Source organism: Sorghum bicolor, chromosome 9 (genome assembly GCF_000003195.3).
Source record: "Sorghum bicolor cultivar BTx623 chromosome 9, Sorghum_bicolor_NCBIv3, whole genome shotgun sequence".
NCBI classification, from domain to species: domain Eukaryota; kingdom Viridiplantae; phylum Streptophyta; class Magnoliopsida; order Poales; family Poaceae; genus Sorghum; species Sorghum bicolor.
The window spans coordinates 47,801,721-47,823,495 of NC_012878.2; the positions used below are offsets into that span (position 1 = coordinate 47,801,721).

At 42.9% G+C, this 21,775-nt stretch overlaps 2 protein-coding genes and 2 long non-coding RNA genes across 6 annotated transcripts; 2 read left to right on the plus strand and 2 right to left on the minus strand.

Annotated features, from left to right (window-relative positions):
• LOC110430377 lies at positions 514-5,893 on the minus strand. 3 transcript variants are annotated; one of them, XR_002447830.1, is made up of 5 exons: positions 5,634-5,893; positions 5,396-5,558; positions 3,008-3,164; positions 1,800-2,153; positions 514-931 (listed from the first exon to the last, which is right to left on the minus strand). It is a non-coding gene; the product is annotated as an uncharacterized LOC110430377 (long non-coding RNA). The 3 variants fall into 3 exon arrangements; XR_002447828.1 differs by having other exon boundaries at positions 5,396-5,893; XR_002447829.1 differs by lacking the exon at positions 5,396-5,558 and having other exon boundaries at positions 5,634-5,892.
• Positions 4,554-5,308, plus strand: LOC110430378. Its single transcript, XR_002447831.1, has 2 exons — positions 4,554-4,780; positions 5,211-5,308. It is a non-coding gene; the product is annotated as an uncharacterized LOC110430378 (long non-coding RNA).
• LOC8076846 (cyclin-dependent kinase C-2) lies at positions 9,094-12,955 on the plus strand. The gene is made up of 12 exons (XM_002439692.2): positions 9,094-9,328; positions 9,448-9,529; positions 9,625-9,715; positions 9,833-9,862; positions 9,949-10,061; positions 10,156-10,228; positions 10,324-10,444; positions 10,548-10,665; positions 11,646-11,785; positions 11,865-11,922; positions 12,023-12,093; positions 12,230-12,955. The coding sequence occupies exons 1-12, from the start codon at positions 9,219-9,221 to the stop codon at positions 12,771-12,773; spliced, it is 1,551 nt and encodes a 516-aa protein (XP_002439737.1). The 5' UTR covers positions 9,094-9,218; the 3' UTR covers positions 12,774-12,955.
• On the minus strand, positions 14,169-17,525 carry LOC8076847 (pre-mRNA-splicing factor ATP-dependent RNA helicase DEAH1). Its single transcript, XM_021448330.1, has one exon. It carries the CDS (start codon positions 17,474-17,476, stop codon positions 14,270-14,272), a length of 3,207 nt encoding a protein of 1,068 aa, XP_021304005.1. The 5' UTR covers positions 17,477-17,525; the 3' UTR covers positions 14,169-14,269.

Here is a 21,775-nt window from a genome sequence, read left to right on the forward strand (position 1 = left end):
AGGAGACCACACAACAGCCGGCCACACCAAATCTAGCTGGAAAGGAGCCAAATGAATGAGAAAGAACATTTATTGTCAATCTAACCCTTGCATCCAAACACCTCTTTGGCTAGAGTTAGTTGAGGACTAGTCATGAGCTAGAGAATAGCTCTAACCTCTAACTTAGTTAGAGTATCCAAACAAGGCCATTGTCAACTTGATCTTAATTTAGAAGTGTTAATTATTAATAATCGAATAGCTGGTTTACGCAGCGCAAGTCCAATACTTAACTGAACTTTCTGATGCTACCTGAAACAAAAATGAACCAGCCGTAAGTGTACATTCCAATACACTGATATTAGTTCAATTTTGTGTTGAATCTTAGTGGAACAAGTGATTTACTCATGTGTAAAGACATTGAAGATACTCTTTTAATAGTACTAGAACATCAGACAATGATTTGAAAAAAAAACAATATATAATCAATAGATATGGCTAAGACATTAAGCATAAATATTACCATAGCACAAGAGCAAAGATATCATATCACCTGATACGTAGCACAAACCATGAGACATTCACAAACAACACGAGTTGTATCGTCATGGCAACCATTATGGTTTTGTTCAACCATATATTACATGATCTTTCACTATATGTATCAGAGCCGTAGCCATTATTTGGTTATCCGGCCATACATTACATATTCATCAATTAAAGTTCACAATCAGAATTCATGACTACCAAACACTATACAGTCGGTAGCTCTGAATGTCCATCAAAATATACAGCTACCATTAGAGTATAGTATATAATGCCACAGACAAACTAAAAGAGCAGTAAAATTCGGTTACAAATGAGGTTTCATATACATGTAAAACATCACTCCAGCAACCGATAGAGGCAAAAGCACCTTGACCTACCTTTTGTTGATTAGTTATCTTCGACTACACTGCAAACAAGAGAGGTCAAGAGTTAATATGTTTAAAGGGGCCAAGAAAATCAGGTACACATGTAAGGTCAACAAGTTTCAACTTGTCTAAGCGTGTGACTGTGTGAGGCAGGGTGCAACCAAGAAAATTCATATACACATGTAAGGTCAATGATTTTCAACTTATCTAAGTGTGTGAGGCAGAGAGCGGTAGCAACCCAAAAGAAAAAAAATGTAGAGTAAGAAACCATGAATGCCTAATCTATGAAATTAATGGTGCTTAGGAAAATGAGTGTATCAACCTAAAAACAATCTATTTTTATGCATACAGTTTAAGTTTGATTCAGTTTAGCTTGGTTCATCTCTGGTGGGGAGCTCTCTTCCTCTCTGTTTACAATTTTAAAAAGGGAGTTATTTACTGAAGCTTCGTGTCACTGAAATTTTTGTCGCCCTCTTGTAATTTTGGCACACATTTGTATCGTCAGTTATGGAATGAAAGTGTGCATGCAGGATGTGGGTAACTAACTCTTAGCTTTATCCTCTTAAAAAAAACTCTTAGCTTTATGTGCAGTTACTGCCAGTTTTGTTTGAATGGCATCTCTAAGGAAACATACTCCATATATGGTAGTTATTTGGAGATGAAAACAAACCCTACAGAAACATAGAGATAAAAGATAGAATTCTAGATATTGATGAGCAATTTCATTTAGACTCTTACTGAAACTGAGTTTCAGCTAGCTCGCTTGGGTCTTAAATATGCCAAATCAGACACACGAGCTTCAACTGTTGTAGGAATATTCCATCTACATCTATTAGTTGTTGCTGGTTACAGTAGCATTTAATTGGTGTATGCATGAACATACAGTCATAAACTGAAGCACGAAGGTACCTCCTACAGTAACAGCAACACTGTCCACACACCCATCAGCATTGTCATCTGTGGTTCTTATTAGCAAAGTACGACCTTCAACAACAAATTCTACAATTAGTTTGTTCAGCAGGCAGTCCACTCATTAAACAACCCAGACTACATGTTCTATTTCCCTCTTGCACTGATCAGAAGGGATGCCCAAAATTTGCATTTACAGCTTTTTAGGAAAAGAAAAACAGAGGTGTCATCACCTCTAATCAACCCAACCTTAAACTATAAATGGCAACAGGAAAATCATCAAATCAAAACAAAGTCTAATCAACATCACCTGGAGACACGGATGTTGGTGCCTCTAGTCCTGTGATGTTCCTCCTAAAGAAAAGAAATCCTGATGTCAATTTCTGCACAAGAAAGTTGACAGGCCAACAATGCCACGAGCAAACAAGACATGAATCATTACACCAGAAAAACAGACTAATCACATAGCAAGTGTATTAGCAGATCGGCCAAGTAAAACTATACAGACCACAACATGACTCATGCATTGAGAAAACGACATCTTCCCAGAAAAGATAAAATCCTAGACCACATATGCAGGTAAAGCAAGACAACATGATATTAAGTAGTATAAATCACAGAGCAAATCTTTGTTTTTCATGACCCCTTAGACAAATCTTATAGGAACTCATTTCCCATTAGACATGTTAAGCGCCATAAAAATTAACAGGAAGTCTATCATCTCAACCATTGCCAACGAATAGGTCGTCGCGGCCGTTTTATATTACAGACTGATAGTAAGAGCAGAACTATGTGACTGAACAGAGCCCAAAGAGAATTAGTCGTCCATAAGATACTGTTGGTGCTCATCCAACCCAAATTCACATATTGTTGTGCAAATCTAGAGAAGTTAGATGGCATAAGGCACTACACTTAGCGAATCAAAGAAAAGAGTTGTGTCCGGTAATGAAGCTAGGAACATAAATGAGTCGATAGGAGAGGAGGGCTCATAAGGTATCTCACATCTTCCAAAAAAAGTCACTGGCAAATTCATCACCATTATCATATACTTACATCAACAGAGATTTCAGGCTGCATTCTATTACTCTATAATCATATTAATCTGATAGTTGTAAACTAAGATACTGTCACTTTTATGTGCTATTATCTAGTCTGCAGCATCCACTTATGATGGTAAAAGAAAGCAAACACTTGAAGTTAGAGATAACCTGGGGCACGCATGAGGAATGCATCTTGGACTTTTTTCCACAACATCTTGGACTTAACAATATACATTTCACCCTAGGAGTTGGATTACTATTTCACCCGCATCAGCAAGATCAGAGTGTGCAGATTCCATACAGACATACATGCAGCATCCCCAATCTGTAGAAGGAAATACATTTTTATGTGAGTCAAAGAATGTGCAAAATTAGACTGCGAGGAAAGAATTTGTGCTTGCTGATAGCTCATATTGAAAGGGGAAGTAGCAGCACTGGCGCAAGCAGTCCAACCATAAGCTACAGATTTAATACCTGACTAGTAAAAATGCCCGTGCGTTGCAACGGGAGCATGAGACATATAATTTATTGTTTTCTCTTAAAATTTGGAGATGAGTTAATTTATATACCGGACAATATTACTTACTTTAACAGTGTTTAAACAAATATTTAACTATAATAGGAAATTATAAGCACTGAAAATAAATTATATTGAGACTTTGTTTGCTTATTTTAATTTGAATCTTGAAAATAGATCTTTATGGCCTTTCAGCCTGCAGAACGGCTGCAAAGGTCTTAAGCATGGTTACCAGGGCCTGGGCCATACACCCGCACTGGGTCACGTAGGTCCACCGGTCTGATAAGGCTTGGCTCAATCTGAGCCATCTAATCCATTTGATGGTCGAGGACACGCCTGTGCAGAACAAAACTTTAGGCTCCCCAAAATCTTAGCTCATTTCTTTTCCTTTTCCTTCATGTTTCTCGCACCAGTCGCCGGAGAGAGGAGCACCGACGCTGGTGGTCACTGTCGGCTTCGAGGCACGTGGGACCGTAGTGGCATTCGGGCCTCTCGGCGGTCGGGAGTGGCGAGACCGGGTGCTTCGGCGGCCATGTGGCTCGCATCCTTGGTGGCCACACAGGAGGCTTCGTCGAGCTGCCCTACAATGGCGCTCAAGCGTCCTGGCGATCGAGTGGCCGCGTCTCTCATGGTCGCATGCACCCCACGGATCCATGCCAGCTCACGCGCAGCAGTGTCCCTACCGATCCATGCCAGCTCGCGTGTAGCGATGGTCACATGCGGCTCCATCAAGGCACCCTACAAGTGGCAATTAGGAATCCCGCGGTCGCGAGCAAGGAGCTCAAGTGCTCTGGCAACCGCGTGGCCTGCGTCCCTGGTGGCCGCACGGGCAGCGAGCCTCCCTGCTCAAGATGGCAATACACACCTGAAACCCGAGTAACGGATAGATTTTACCCAATAAGAACGCGGGTATAGAATGATATCATCACCCATGGGTCTTATAATGGGCAAAAATCTCTACTTATTAGATAAGCGGGTGCGGGTATGACTACATAGTACCCATACCCGCATATCTACAGTGGGCACTGTAGGAACGAATGCATAATATCCATACCTGAAGGTAAATTTTACCCAGCAACTCTGTATGCATTTTATATCATTTCAGCCCCAAAACACTCTTGGCCCAGCCCATCTACCAAGCAATATATATTGGGAAACTAAACCCTAATCTCATTCAGATCTTCCCGTCCTCCCACTCCTCCTGGTAGCCGCCGCGCGCTGCTTCACAGTTCACAGTTCACACCACCAGTCGGGAATCAAGACACACACGGCCTGTTGCCTCTCGTGTTTCCATCCGCAGGCGGCGACTCCAACACAATGTCTTGTGAAGCCAACCTATTCTCTAACGGCTAGCTGCTGCTACTCTCGCCAAGGCTGGAACCAGAACCTTCGTCTCTTCCTTGGTGCTATATCTAAGTTAGCTGGTTAGCTTTCCCTGTCTTTACTGCTAGATCTGATGTTAGCAAATAAAATTGGTTGAGCACGGCTTGTTTCTTCCTAGATTTATGCGATTGTACATTGCTTCTCATATAGAGTATTTATTACCTATAATTTCTTTTTTTATCACATGCACCTTGTGTTACGGATTTGGGAATTTTTTGCCGTGTTGGCTCCAACTCTGCTGCTTTCTAATTTGACTGAGAGATTTTTTTTGGATTCAATTTGGTTGCGATTAAATATTAGGGCCCAGATTTGCTCTTTTTATATTTTGGGAAATTTACGATTCCATGTTGTAGTGCCTCTAATTATCTATCTTTATACGCTTTCCTCTGTATTTGGATTTGATTTTAGATGTAGTTGGACTTGATGCGGATTCTATGCCTCTGATTATGGATCTTTATGCGTTTTCTCTAGCTAATGGGATAGTCATATACGGACCGGATACGATGGACTGGATTTCAACTGGGTGGACAGAACGGACATGACTCGGAGACATGGTGGCAGAAAAAAAATCTATTGGCAGACTGAAATTTTGGCTCTTTATAGATAGGTATAGAATAGGAGATCGCATATTAATTTGGATAGAACCCTCCGTTGACCTTCTCCGCTGCCACTGGGCTCAAGTGGTGGAGGCTAGCCAAATCCGTAGTCGACGCATCAGGATCCCATCGGATCCACTCGTAGGATGCGCTCTTGGGTCCTCCAGACATGGGAGCTCCTCCACAGGTGAGGCCCGTGGACACCTCAATGCCAGTGATGAACCTAGGTCAAGAGGATAAGATGAAGGGAGAGGGAAGAGGCGGAGGAAATGGAGAAGGGGAGTTGGAGGAGGAGCACCTAGGTCCACGACAGGGAAGGTGGAAGCGATAGCCATGGTGGTGGCGCCATGGATGAGGTCGCGCTATGCCGACGCGAGAAGTTCACCGAGCTCCCCCTGTCGATGTTGCGCAGCTTCACATGCTGGCACACCCACGGCATAAGCGGGAAGGCGCGCGCGCTGAGCACCATGGTGCGGCGGCGGCGGTGGAAAGAATAGAGAGGGGACAAACTGAGGAAGAGATGGGGATGGGGGGTTTGCGCTAGGGTTGGGCTGGAGCGGCCTTGCGGGTTGTCGCCAGATAAAGAAGGCACGGGACAGGTGTCGAGCCAAGAAGAGGACAACAATGCTTCGATTTTTTTTTTTTTTTGACGATACAATGCTTCGATTCATGTGGTGTGAGCAAAAGGCAGTGGTCTTTAATCAACCCTGATTTCTTCATCGAGTTGATACTTAATGGTAGCACATACTCCCTCCATACCCGTAAAGAAAATCGTTTAGGACAACGATATGGTCTCCAAAACCTAACATTGACCCCTTAATTTTATAAAAGTATTTTTTCAAAAGATGGTATATGTATATTTTTATGAAAATATTTTTAAAGACAAATCTATTCAAATGGTTCTCACATTTCTAAACTTAACAACTTAAAAGTTATTCATGATTTATATTCCCAATATTTGACTCAAACCTTGTCCAAAACAAATTTCGTATAGAGGGAGTAGAAACTAATAGACATTTTCTTATTTCAGACCATACAGAGGATACATGTGATGGAGAGGATTATTTGGAATAAAAATTACAAGTTGTTTGCTAGACTGCTATATCTTGTAATGTCTGCACCCTATAATAACAACGATTTTGGTTTAGTATAATGAAGGGTTCATTACAATAGGTGAACTTAATTGGTTGGATTCTATTATGTTCTTGTTCGAATCGAAGAGTTTATACAATGATTTTGGTTGGATACCATTATATTCTTGTTCTTAACTAGTGCTACATGTTATTTAATTATCTATTATCCGACAAATATTGTTCAATCAAGTGGTGAACTTGATTGGGCATTTCAAACCATTTTTTAATACATTACCATATTGGTGTTTTCTGTAGGCCTTGTTTAGTTTCTAAAAAATTTTGTAAAATTTTTCAAATTCCTCATCACATCGAATCTTTAGACGCATGCATGGAGTATTAAATATAGACAAAAATAAAAACCAATTGCACAGTTTGGTCGGAATTGACGAGACAAATCTTTTGAGTCTAGTTAGTCCATGATTGGACAATATTTATCAACTACAAATGAAAGTGCTACAGTGTCGATTTTCCAAAATTTTTTGGAACTAAACAAGGCCTTAATCTATATTTTATAACTATATTTTCTTAAATATATTAGCTGAATCTCATTGAGATGTAAGTGCTACATAGTTGTCTGCATGTGTGTTTGCTATATACTATCCTGCTTGCGACCGTTAGGCATTGTTTACTTCCAATTTTTTTTTACAAAATATGAATAGTGATATTTTTGTTTGTATTTGACAAATATTGTCTAATCATGGACTAACTAGGGTCAAAAGATTCGTCTCGTCAATTTCGACCAAACTGTGCAATTAGTTTTTATTTTTGTCTATATTTAATACTCCATGAAGATTCGATGTGACGGGAAATCTGAAAAATTTTGCAAATTTTTTTAGGAACTAAACAAGGCCTTAGTGGGCTTTAAACGTTTGCCCACCAGTTCCACTGGCTGTTTGCGGCGATAGTCTTATGTCCAACGGACTTTTGTATAAGGGCACTCACAATGCAGACTCTATCATAGAGTCTAAAGTTATTTATTACCTCGAACAATGTGAATTTGGAGTCTAAATAAGACTTGAAGTCTTATTTTTTCTACCTCTTTCTTCAATAAATATGCTGCCACATCAGCAAAATACCATAAATAATATGTAATTAAGTGTCTTGGACTCTGTGATAGAGTCTTGCATTGTGAGTGCCCTAAGAGCATTCACAATGTAACTTTATTATAAAGTCTAAAATTAGGCCTTGTTTAGTTCGCAAAAATTTTCAAGATTTCTCGTCACATTGAATCTTTGGTCCCATGCATGGAGCATTAAATATAGATGAAAATAAAAACTAATTGCATAGTTTACCTGTAATTTGTGAGATGAATCTTTTGATCCTAGTTACTCCATGATTGGATAATGTTTGTCAAATAAAAACGAAAGTGCTACAGTAGTCAAAACCCAAAAATTTTGCAAACTAAACAAGGCCTTATTTATTACCTCGAACAATGAACTTAGAGTCTAAATAAGACTTGGAGTGTTATTTTTTTTCTATCTCCTTCTTTAATAAATATGCTACCACACATTAGCAAAATACCTTAAATAATATGTAACTAATTGTCTTGGACTTTATGATAGAGTCTTGCATTGTGAGTGCCCTAACCCTTAATAGCTTGGTGGCCAGTTTAGTGGCTGGTGGACAGTCTGCAAGGCTACGTTCATACTTTGTTAACAAGGGTGTAATAATAATAATGGGCTACAAAACAAAATTTGCAAAGATCATAAAATGTTATTTTTAGTTATATAAATACGATGCACATATAAACTATAATTATCATGAAGTTATTATTATTTTTATATTTCTTGTTATAATGCATGAGTATAAACAAAAAGAAAAGGACCAACTCAGTCACGAAAATTGAGTCTAAATTTTAGCCTTCATATGGGCTCTAGTCAGGCTCGAGCCTGCCAGTGCCGAGAAACCTTCTTGCTAAGGTCTAACTTGTTTATACTCAAAAAATTTTCACCCCATCAAATTGAATATTTGAATATATACAAAGCTTAAATATAGATTAAAAAAATAACTAATTGCATAGTTTGTATATATTTTACGAGATGAATTTTTAAACGTAGTTAATTTATGATTGCATACTAATTGTTATAGTTATCAATAGTATTTTTTTTGAACTTAGGCCTTGTTTAGATGCAAAAAGTTTTTGGATTTTGACACTGTAGCATTTTTGTTTTTATTTGACAAACATTGTCTAATTATGGAGTAACTATGCTTAAAAGATTCGTCTCGTGATTTACAGTTAAACTGTGCAATTAGTTATTATTTTTATCTATATTTAATACTTCATGCATGTGTCGCAAGATTCGATGTGACGGGAATCTTGTAAAGTTTTGTGTTTTTGGGTGGGCATAAGGCCAGTCTCAATGCAAGTTTCATGAGAGTGTCATGCACATTAAATAGGGTGCCATATAAGCAAAATTGCTGACTTGGCAGGATCATTAAATGAAGGAGTTTCATCAGATGAGAGAGGAGTTTCATCCTCATAAAACTCTTGTGGCTCGGTTACCTAGTTTACAGTCTTGGTAACTGTGCCATGAAACTATGCATTGAGACTAGCCTAAACCCGACGCAAACCGGCTAACCGTGTTTCCGACTCGGCTTGAAACTTGAAAGCACACGTTCCGTTAATTTTGCCGTTATCGACCTGTCCCTTCTCTTCCTCGTTCTTTCCCTTTTTGCGTGGCAGGTTCCGCCCCCAAACCCAATCCTCGCGTCCCCCCCAAACCCTAGTGCATTGCAAAGCACCGGAATCCATGGCGGTCGCGGGGCCGGGGCAGCTCAACCTCGACGAGTCGCCGTCATGGGGATCCCGTAGCGTTGACTGCTTCGAGAAACTCGAGCAGATCGGGGAGGGCACCTACGGGTACGCGCGTCTCAAAATCTTCCCTCAATTCCTCAATCCCGCGCGGCCGCACGCCGCCTACGCCTCGGCGCAGTTTGTTTGTGCCGCCGCGTTGACTCGTCATAGTGAATTGTTTCTAGGCAAGTCTTCATGGCGAAGGAGACGGAGACGAAGGAAATCGTGGCGCTGAAGAAGATCCGAATGGACAACGAGCGGGAGGGCGTAAGTATTCCCCTTCCCCTTCTCATGCCTCGCGTTGTAAAATTCGTTACTTGTCGTGGCTTTCAACTCGTTTGAATTGATTGAATCCGGCGCAGTTCCCTATCACGGCCATCCGCGAGATTAAAATCCTGAAGAAGCTGCACCACCAGAACGTCATCAATCTCAAAGAGATTGTCACCTCGCCAGGTTTGACAAATATACTACGATTTTTTTTTTGTCAATGAAAATTTACCACGAGTCAGGGCATTGTTCCTGCGAATTGTTTTCGGACAGTCTATTATTGGCTACTGTTCATTGTTTCAGGGCCAGAGAGAGATGGGCAGGGGAAGCAAAGTATGTTTCTTAACAAAAGTACTATTGTTTTTTTTTTGTGCTTTATTATTTCATAATTTTGATCTTCTTGTTGCGATATTGGATAGTTGAAGGCAACAAGTACAAAGGGAGCATTTACATGGTCTTTGAGTACATGGATCATGACTTGACCGGGCTGTCAGACAGGCCTGCAATGCGGTTCAGCATACCACAGGTTAAGGTAAAAACCATCCATATGTGTGATGGTTCTTGGTTGCCATGAGGTGTTGTTCGTGATCTAATGATAGCAATATGTCTGGTATGTTATGTACCAGTGCTACATGAGACAACTCCTTATGGGTCTACACTATTGTCATATCAATCAAGTTCTGCATCGAGATATTAAAGGTATATGGAACACACTAGTTCCTTTTCTAGGGTCTATGTTATGGCTTGCTTGTCTTTTTCACTAACATTGTAATTAAACATATATTCACTTTCAGGATCTAATCTCTTGATAGACAATCATGGTATCTTAAAGCTTGCTGATTTTGGCCTGGCGAGATCATTTTCAAATGATCACCATGCAAACCTTACTAACCGTGTTATCACCTTGTGGTACAGGTAGATTTTCTATTAGTAGACTACTATCATCATTGTACGCAAGCTATATACTGTATTACTTAGTTGTATATTATTCTGATTTTGTTGGATTAATGATTTGCAGACCCCCAGAGTTGTTGTTGGGAAGCACACAATATGGGCCAGCAGTTGACATGTGGTCTGTGGGTTGTATTTTTGCAGAGCTTCTTTATGGAAAGCCTATATTGCCTGGAAAGAATGAGGTATGGTTTCTTGTAATCTCTGAACCACCAACTTAGTTATGCTAGCAATTCCTATCAACTGTAATAAGTTTGTTGTTGGTCTGAGTGTCTGCCATAAGCCCATAAAGTAAGCAAGCCTAGAAATATTCTGGTATCTGCCTTGTTTGGACTTGTCTATTTTAAAATTAGGTAGGCAGCACTTTCTGATATGTATTATTTTGCTAACTCATCCTAGAAAACCTATGATGCTACCTCTTATTTGACTGAAGGAAACTTTAGATACTATTTTTTGTCACAGTTCTCATACAAACATTTTATGTTTTGAATGCCATGTACTCCCCTACTTATTATTTTTTGTCTTAACTGATAACTGAAGTGTGTGTGGATGGGTTTTGATGATAAACAAAAAACTTGGAATGTATGAGAAACTAGAGCATGTATGCTATCAGAAACAAACTTTATGTGACAGGTGTGGTAGTAATAGAAAAGGAAGATTCTATTTTATAAAGTCATGTTAACTTGATTAGATGGGAAGCCTACTCATGTAGGCATGTAGCCTAGTCATGACGATTTTCAATCACATTTGGATATGTTTGAAGATTGAGTAATCAAAATGAAGGCTTGTGTGCTTGCCAATAGAAACATCAATGCATCTAAGTGGCCATTGTCTATCAAATTCTTGCCCGAAATCTGCTTCAGGATCATCCTGGTTTTCTTATGATCAGATATAATCATATACATCATTATTGCAATATGTTCCGTTCCATCTAGCACAGCAGTCCTCTCTTAATAGTATGCATGCCCAATCAGTTTCTGCAACCATTCACACACCAAAAAAAAAATCAGTTTCTGCAATCATTTCCATTACTAGTGTACTCCCAAACATTGTTTTTTTTTCATTATAGTTATAGTTATGATTAACAGACCTGCACCCATTAGTTCCATTTTGAAGCTCATACTTATAAATATGAACCTTGTTGTTTTCTGTTTTTGTGATGCAGCCAGAGCAGCTGACAAAAATATTTGAGCTTTGTGGTACACCTGATGAGTTCAACTGGCCAGGCGTCATGAAATTGCCATGGTATAATAATTTAAAGCCTCCTCGAGTAATTACAAGACGTGTTAAGGAGGTTTTTAAGCAGTAAGTATTACACTTTGTATTCACCATGTTGTAGCTTGCCCTGCTACCTGTGTGTTTCCTCACATGTTTGTGATCCCAGTTTTGACCCACATGCTCTGGATCTGCTTGAGAAGATGTTAACACTGGATCCATCACAGGTACAATTGCTTCTTACTGTTTCCTAGCATCAATATGTATTTGCCATGTGAATTGACTAAAATCTTGAGACCTGAATTGGCATGCCTTTACACTTTTCAGAGGATATCGGCAAAAGATGCACTTGATGCAGATTACTTTTGGACTGATCCCCCGCCAGCTGAGCCTCACACGTATGGTTCATTGCTTTTTTTTTACTCGCAAAGCTTTGTGTCATAATAAGTTGTTCTAACTTCAAAGTCAATTTAATTGTGCTTTTATCTATTCTTTCCTAAGTTAATTGTATATATTTAATGTTTGCAAATGTAGCTTGCCCAAGTATGAATCATCACATGAATTCCAGACTAAGAAAAAACGTCAACAGCAGCGGCAAGCTGAAGAAGCGGCAAAGCGGCAAAAGGTTCAGCATCCTCATCCACATACTCGTTTGCCACCAATTCAACACCCGGGCCAACAACATTCACAGATCAGGTCAGGGCAACCTATGGGCAACCCTCATGCTCCAATGGCATCTGGGCCAAGCCATAACTACACAAAACCCCGAGGTACAGGAGGGCCAAACAGATATCCACAGGGTGGAAACCAAGGTGGAGGATACCAAAATCGTGGTGGGCAAGGTGGCGGCTACAGCAGTGGCTCGTATCCGCAACAAGGCCGAGGGCCACCGCCATACCCTGGTGGTGGGATGGGTGGAACAGGTGGCCCAAGGGGTGGAAATGGCAGTGGCTATGGAGTTGGCAGACCAAATTATCAGCAGGTTGGCCCTTATGGCGTGTCTGGCCCAGGCAGAGGGTCAAACTATCCCCAACAAGGTGGTTCTCGCAATCAGCAGCAGCATGGAAACTGGCAGTAACATTTTAACACTACCTTTTTCGTTTCTTTTTTTTTAGATTTGATCATTTCAGATGGTCCTAAATCAGATAGATTTATCGAATTGTAGGTTGATTTAGTCTGGTAATAAATATCCATTGACTATAACTACAGTTAGTTACGAATGAACTATCGACATCTAGTATAACTTGGTGATTGCCCATACTTTGCAATGGTCAACAAAAAATTGCACGAGATGAATGATGCATGCTTGCTTGTAACATAATCTACGTAGTCACTGCCAACCGCTTTTGGTCCCAAATCTTTTAACCCAATTCAAGCTGAAGAAACTTGGAATTTAACTCTTTTAACCCAAATAATATAAGGTAGTCGTTTGAACATATAATTTAAGGCCTTGTTTAGTTCACTCCAAAAACCAAAAAGTTTTCAAGATTCTCCGTCACATCGAATCTTACGGTACATACATGAAGCATCAAATATAAACGAAAACAAATACTAATTACACAATTTGTCTCTAAATCGTGAGACAAATCTTTTGACCCTGTTTAGGCCTTGTTTGGATGTAGTCGGATTCACATCAATCTACATGTGTTGAGGTAGATTGGAGTGGAACTTGAACTAAATTCCACCCCAATCTACATCAACACACATGGATTGAAATGAATCCGACAACATTCAAACAAGGCCTTAGTCTATGATTAAACAATATTTGCCACAAACAAACGAAAATAATACAGTAGCGAAATCAAAAAAAAATTCATATCTAAACAAAGCCTAACTCTTTTAACCCAACTCAAGCTCAAGAAACTTATTCAATGGTCACTGCCAATCGGCTTGTGGACTGAAATCTTTAGTGTTGCTTTTTTAAATAATAATGCTTTTAGTCCCAAATATTTTGTGTTGTTTTTTTCCCCAATAAATGTTTGTCATATTTATATTTCTTTATGCTATATGTATCTGTCACAGGTTTATAGATGAGTGCTACGGGCCTATGATTTCGTTTCCCAGAGAATCCTTGTAATTTCAATTTAACTCCAAATAAGAAAAATAAGAAAGGGTGCAATAGGCCCGTATCACTGTTTTACCTTAATTAGAGTTTTGTATTTTTAGTCATAGACGTATATGTATAAGATCTAAATTCAACCACGGCCGGCTGCGGAATTCTGGAAAGATAAAATAATTGTAAAATTAAAGCATGACTGTTTATCGTCTTTTACTTTCACATGGAGTTCCATTAGATACTATAGACATCTATCTATTTTGGCGAGAAAACTACCAAGGTTCTAAAGACTTCTAAATATAATTAAAAGCAGCGGAATCCTAATACTTCTCATACAAAGAAACGGAGGGAGGGAATTTTGATGCTCCATTGTGCGTAGTATACATGCTACTGGGAAGACGAGAACAATATATGAAGTGCTCCAGAAACCCCAATTTTTTTTATGAGAGAGTTTGTAGTTGTAGATGAGTACGTGAAACAATGCAAAAATCGGCTTCTCAGTCTCGGCTACTACTAGGCTAGGCCGTTGCACTCTGCAAATGGGCTTTGGCCTTCTTCTTCGGCTCAGGCGTTTCGAGGTTTTTGTCCTGGTAGTAGTGCGGCGCGATCTCCAGCAGCCACTCCGGCTTAAGCTCCGTCACCTGCCTCATGTACTCCTTGGTCGTCTCCACCAGCTCGTGGTACAGCACCCAACGCGGGGCAGGTTCCACCCGCGCCATCCCGGAGCTCGGGTGCAGGAACACCGTCCGCCAGCTCTTGACGGTCCGGTACGACCCGTCCTGCCGCCGCAGCTGCGCGGTGTTGCGGAAAAACCCCGCCGTGATGGCCTTCCTCACCGCGTCGAGGTCGCCGGCGCTTGACCGGCGCTCGATCTCCACCCGCTCCAGCAGCGCCTCCAGCTGCTCCCGGACGTCCCGCGCGCGCCGCATGGTGCGTGGCTGCACGAAGTGATCGAGGCACCACTGCGCCGAGTGCCCGGACTCCTCCCACTCGGTGTACACGTTGAGCAGCGCGATGTGGTCGCCGACGCCGCCCGCGTTGAACCGCTGCCGCGCCGCGTCGGCGACCAGCGCCTTGTCCCTCGGCCGGTAGAAGACGGCGTTCCCGGCCGACAGCATGGCCGCGATGGTGACCACCTCCTCGGAGCACCCGTACCGCTCCGACGCCACGATCGCCTTGGCCATCATGGGGTCCAGCGGGAGCTCCGCCATCCGCCGCCCGGTCTTGGTCAGCTCGCCGCGGCTGTTGAGCGCGCCGAGCGCGAAGAGATCCTCGAGCGCCTTGAGCAGCGCCTCCGACGCCGGCGGGTCCATGAAGTCGAAGCTTACCAGGTCGTTGATCCCCAGCGCCTTGAGCGAGAGCACCACGTTTGCCAGGTTGCTCCGCCGGATCTCTGCAACCGTCTCGTCCTCCATGTCCTTGTTGTAGCTGTACTCCGTGAAGAGGCGGAAGCACTTGCCCGGGCCAGTGCGCCCCGACCGGCCGGCCCGCTGGTCGGCCGACGCCTTGGAGATTGGGTGGACGAGCAGCGACTCCGTCCCCGTGCGCGGCCTGTACAGCTTCACCTTGCAGAATCCCGGGTCGACCACGTAGCTGATGCCGTCGATTGTCAGCGACGTCTCGGCGATGTTGGTGGCGAGCACCACCTTCCGAGCTCCCGGCGGCGCTGGCTCGAAGATCTTGGCCTGGAGCTCGGTGGGCAGGTTCGCGTAGATGGGGCAGATCACCAGCTCCGCGATCTTGGATCCCAGTCCCCTCGTCCGGCGCCGGAGGATCTCCTCCACCGTCTCGATCTCCTCCTGCCCCGTGAGGAACACCAGGATGTCGCCGGGGGGCTGCGTCACGTGCAGCTGCAGCACCGTGGCCACGGCCGCGTCGACGTAGTCGGCTTCCGGCGCCACCGTGTAGTGGATGTCCACCTTGTACCTCCTCCCGGGGATCTTGAACACGGGTGCCATGTCGAAGTAGTCGCTGAACTTCTCCGCGTTGAGCGTCGCGCTGGAGATTAGCAGCTTGAGGTCCGGGCGAAACCGCGCGACGTCCTTGACGAGGCCGAGCAGGATGTCGGTGGTGAGCGTGCGCTCGTGCGCCTCGTCCACGATCACCACGCCGTAGCTGGCCAGGTCCGGCTCGCCGAGGAACTCACGCAGGAGCGTCCCGTCGGTCATGTACTTGACCACCGTCTTCTCCGACGTGCAGTCCTCGAACCGGATGGAGTACCCCACCTCGTGGCCGAGCTTGACGCCCATCTCCTGCGCGACCCTCGCCGCCACGCTCATGGCGGCCACGCGGCGTGGCTGCGTGCACGCGATCTTCAGGCCATTGGCCGTGTACCCTGCCTCGTGAAGATACTGCGGTATCTGCGTCGTCTTGCCGGAGCCCGTCTCTCCGACCACGACGATGATCTGGTGCTCGGCGATGGCCTTGAGCAGCTCGTCCTTGAACTTGTACACGGGGAGAGTCTTCCTCTCGTCTTGGAGCTCCCTTTGCAGCGTGACCTTGGCATCGATTTCGTCGGCCAGTTCGTCCGTCTCTTCGTCCAGCTCCGTGCCCGCCATCGCCGCTGCCGACTTGACGAACTCGACGGCATCGTCGAACACGAGCTCGTATTCATCGCTGGCGCCGCTGCGATCCTTGGATCCAAACTGCAGACAAGACTTCCGGATCTGCTGTTCTTCCCAGGACTCCTGCTCCGAGAAAGCCTTCCCCTTGGCGCCTCTGGCTTCGCGGTCATCGTCGTCGTGCCGCCGTCTCGCCACGGAGAACCTACTCGACTGGTCCACGTTCGCGGCGTCGTCGTAGGCGTCAGGCATGCGGTAGTAGTCCGCTGCGCCTTCGTCTTGATCGGCGCGGCGGTCCTGGACAATAAGGTTGTAGATTTCCTTCTTGTGCTGTAACTCCCTCTCCTCGGCGTCCGTCAGCCTTACGCCGTCGAAGAGGAACTCGTTGTCGTCGATCACGCGCTGCAGCTCCCCCATCTTCTCCTCCTTCCGCTTCTTCAGGTACTCGTAACGAGAGTGACGCCTGAGCTCCGAGGTGTCGCCCCTGTCCATCGCCTCGGATCGTCGAGCTTGCTCCTCCTGCTCGTGCCTGGACGGCTTCCGATCCATCAGTTTCCTCGTGTTGGCCTCATCGCGTTCCCGGATATTCCGTTCGAGCTGCGCCTTCTCAGCCTGATCGCGCCTCATCTCTTCCTCCTCATCACCGAGATCGTCGGCGTCCTCGTCCGATTCCGGGCACCGCCGCCGCCGCCGCCGCTGGTCCCGTCCAGAATCGGAGAGTGCGGCCGCTTCTTCGTCATCCTGTTGGGGCACGGGCACCCCCTTCTTCCTGAAACGCTTCCTGCTTTTACAGGACGACGCGGCGACGCCAGCCGCCTCGCCGTCGTCGTCGGCGAGTAACTTGAACTCGCTCTGCTTCTTCGCCAACGCCGCCGCTTCCTGCATCTGCCTCTGGTACTCGCTGCCCACGGCGCCGGCGCCGGCGGCCGTGCCCTGTTTGCGAGGAATCCTGCCGTAGACGTCCTCCGCGAAGGCGACAGTGTCTGGGGAGGAGGGGAAACCGCCAAGATCGACGAGCCGTGCCGCGAGTTCGCCCGCGGAGGCGCAGTCCTGCGCGAGCCGGACCACGAGCTGCACTACGATGCCCTGGGAATAGCCGAGCAGCGCCATGAGCCGGTCCGAGACCCACGTCTTGAGCTGCCTCTCGCCGCTCTCCATGGTCATCTCGCATGGCCCCCCCTTGGCTTCCCGCGTGGATGTGCGATGGAGAGATTATTCGTGGACGTTGGCGTTGGCGGCGTAGCGAGAGACGGTGGGTGCGACGAGGGCACGCGCTGTGGCGAGGACGCGTGTGCATTCGCTCACGTGGGGACCACTTTTATTCGTGGATGGACGGATCCGAGGCGGCATCGTTTGGTTTGACCGAGTCGAACTTGCTGAGGCGGTTTCGGTATGTCGGTTCGGAACTTGGGATGGTTCGTCCCGCGCCGCGAACCGGCGTGACCGGCAAGTCAGCTCTAGGAAAGAAATCCGAAGGTGCTGATTTTGGTTGGCAAATGTTAATGAAAAATCGGATCAAGGTATGTATCTTGGTATAATCTACTTGCTAAATTAATAAATATACCAAGTTAATAAAAAATAGCAATTTTAAATTTTGTCCTTCTTCGACTGTAACATATAATAGCTTTTTAAAATTTAAAAAATTATAGTAGGGTCCATATCTATTTGTTTTTTAATTTACTAGAGCCGATCATGTCTTTTACGAGGGATAGGGAATTCTTTCCGCTTCGCAAACTTATGAGTTGGATAATTTATAATTTTTTACCTTTAAGTACCTCTTTTACTACACCATTGAAGAAGTTTTTTTTGCAAAAAAATTAAGATAGGAGGTTATTTTACCAAACTCCTCGAGCCACATAAGTACTAAGCCCTTGTTTAATTCTAAAAAAATTGCAAAATTTTTCATAATCCCCGTCACATCAAATTTTGCGGCACATGCATGAAGCATAGATAAAAGAAATAACTAATTGTACAATTTACCTATAATTTGTGAGACAAATTTTTGGAGCCTAGTTAATTCATGACTAAACAATATTTATCAAATACAAACGAAAGTGTTACAGTGGCCCTGTTTGGATCCATGGATTAGAGTTAGATTTAGCTATTTAGTACTTAAATAGCCTAAAGCATCCAAACATGAGGGTTAGATTGGGGTTATTTTTATCTGACCCACACAAAAAACTATCCTCCCAAAGAGATGCTTATTTGGGCTACTTGGGGCTATTTGAGGTGGGGCCCACAGGAAAAGCGTTGTTTTGTCGCACGGGATCAGCTCCCGTCACGCAACCGGTTCCTCTTCATCCCCACGCACGACACGAACCCGCAGCTGCGCCGCCGCCTCCCAGGAACCAGTGCTACCGTCATAAGCTCGCCTCGCCGCTGCCTCTCATCGATGGCCGGTGATGGCTTCGACATGTGGGGCTCACAGCTGTCATTGAGTGGCCCTGGACTCGTGGATCTCAACCTCAACTCGCAAGCGCCGACGGTGGAGGGGTTCCCAGGGCTTGGACTTTTACGGAGCCATCCTCTAGGGCGATGGCGATGAGCTCCTCCCTGGACGTGTGAAGGGCTCCGGCCTCCCTCTATATCGCCCACCGTGAGCCGAAGCCATGAGCGGGAGGAGGCCACACAACAGCCGGCCACACCAAATTTGGCTGGAAAAGAGCTAAATGATTAGAAAAATACATTAACCCTTGCATCCAAACATCTCTTTGACTAGAGTTAGTTGAGGGCTAGTCATGAGTTAGAGAATAACTCTAACATCTAACTTAGTTAGAGTATCCAAACAGGGCCCGTGCCTATTTTGTTGGGATATCTATATCCCTATCTCTATCCAAACGTCCTTTAAAATTAGCTAGCTTTAATTTTTAGCCAAGGGGGAGGGTATGTTTGTGTGCTTGGATCCACATATGCTAAATTGCTAATAGATGTATGGACTGTGAGTTCAAAAGGTGTGTATGTATGAGCCATATATTAGCACCTATTAGCATCTCGAAATCTGCTTAAGGAACTTATAGTTATCCATCTAATAAGAGGTTGCTAATTATTAGTTGGAGGGCTACTAACTATTAGTTCCATTAGTAGATTTAGAGTTGCTAATAAGTGCTAATATACCAACCCACCATCCAACCACCTATTAATATTACTACTAGGTGGATTTAAACAACCCCTGCTAAAAAATAGCTAGCTAGCTAATTTTAATGATAATGAATCCAAATAGACTCTAATTAACATATTTATTAGAGCAACTCCGACAGCTTAGCTAAAATTAGTTGTCAAATTGCATTGCTTAACCATTTTATAAAATAGAAAAGTTGTTAAAAAAGAAGAGATCCTTGTTATTTTATAAAATCAGATAGCAAGTGTCCGTGATTGGCTATATATGGCCACCGAAAACTAAGGAATAACCAGCTTACTATTTTACAAAATAAGATAGCACATATGTCGGAGCTTATTTTTTGCTATACAAATGCTAAAATAGCATCTACAATAAAAATAACCAAACTCTAAGAGTTGCTCTTAGTAATCTGTTTGGATCTACTAACACTAATTTTATTTGCTAATTTTAGTGCTAAAGAATCCAATACACCGACATTGTAACAGTGCCATGTTCTTCGAATGGATCTCATAATTGTTTAGGTTTCCAAAGTACACTATATAGTCATACCCAATAAATTTTACAAGTCAACTAGACATTGAGATGGTGATTAAAGTTATTGTTTTCATTTTTACAAGGGACCAATAAAAATATCCTGTTCCCAAACAAATGAATTCAATTCTCGATTCAAGAACAAACTGTAGTATGAGGAAGGGAATCTACATGTTTTTTTCTTTTAGGATCAGTTAGGGTTCTGTTCTTCGGCACTAGTAAGCGAAGAAATTATTTTTCTCTCATAAAAAATCAATATAAGTCAAATTTCAGCGAAATGAACACGAATTAGCCTAAATTAGTTAGAGTTGATTAAGTACCTCGACATACAGCAAGAGAGAAAAACTAAAATCACGACCATCGGACATCTTTCTCGCACGAACCTTAGTATTCTGACTCCGTTGACTGATACATACTTACTACTGTACTAGTAAATTACCGTCTGATAATTGTTTCAAAAAAAGATTACCATCTGATAATTGGATAATAACTAATGAGCCCAGTTTTATCAGCCCAATTGGTCGATTCCTGATGTCACCAAACTGGGCTTCTATCATGTACTCAATCCATACATTTAACTTTTTTGACACCAACTTTCACCACTCGTTTTATTTAAAAATTTGTGCAAAATATTACTTCTTTTGTCGTGGTTTGGTTTATTGATAAAAGTTCTTCAAGAATGATTTTAATTTAACTTCGTTTGCACACATTTTTTAAATAAGACGAGTAGTCAAACTTAGAGTAAAAAAAGTCAAACATTTTATAGTTTGGAATGGAGGGAATAATATAGAACTATAGTAGCCCACCCATAAAAGAGGTGGAAAATTAGATGCAAAACTCATGTCCTCTTGCAGGATTGTTACAATTAGTAAAATTAAATGATCATATCACCAATTTGATAAACTCAATCATCGTTGATAATAATAATAATAGTTATTGTATATATATATATATATATATATATATATATATATGAAAAATAGTTTGAAGTAACCGCTGAATTATATCTGGATGTGCACAGGCGCACCTCTATCACCGTAGAAAAATAATCTAAAGTGACCCTCTTCTAAATCTTCGTCTAAATTGCCCATCTATGTAAATTATGAAAAATGGTATGAAGGAACCTTAAGTTTATATACCCATCTTTACCATTATTAAGAATACTAATCTAAAGCAAGTGTCTCATTATTAATATTTATCTAAACTAACTTACGTCTTCAGTAATAGAAAACAATTATACTTACCTTTGTTGTTATAAAAAAAATAATCAGATTACTCATATGTGTGTTCCTAAATTACCCACATTTTAAATACTACTCATGTATGTGCCCCACCTTACCTCTCAGCTCCTTATCTGTTAACTCTGTTATCATCTATATAATATCATTAACATGATTCATTTATGTCATTAGACTAAACCTAAAGGTATATCAAACAACAGGTACAAGAGAGAGAGGGCTAACATATATATAGGTGAGAGAAGAATAAAAACCAAAAAAAAAAATACAGCACTAAATTCTAATGGCATATGAAAACACGAGCGCCATGAAGAGGGTTGTTGGTTCCCATATGTGGCTTTGAGTTGTGTATGAGACAATCTCACCTCCTTTTCTGCTTATAATGGGTTGATTGGTAGTACACCTTAATAGCCAGCAGACAAGTAAGTCAATCAAGAATGCTCCTAGGCGATTAATGAGGGGCATGTTGGACTTTCGCCTCGCTATTAGTCCTAAATTTGCTACCTGTATTTAGGGACGGATCGGAGTGACAATTTTTCAAATCAAAGACGTGATCTTCCGGCGCTGCAGAACAAG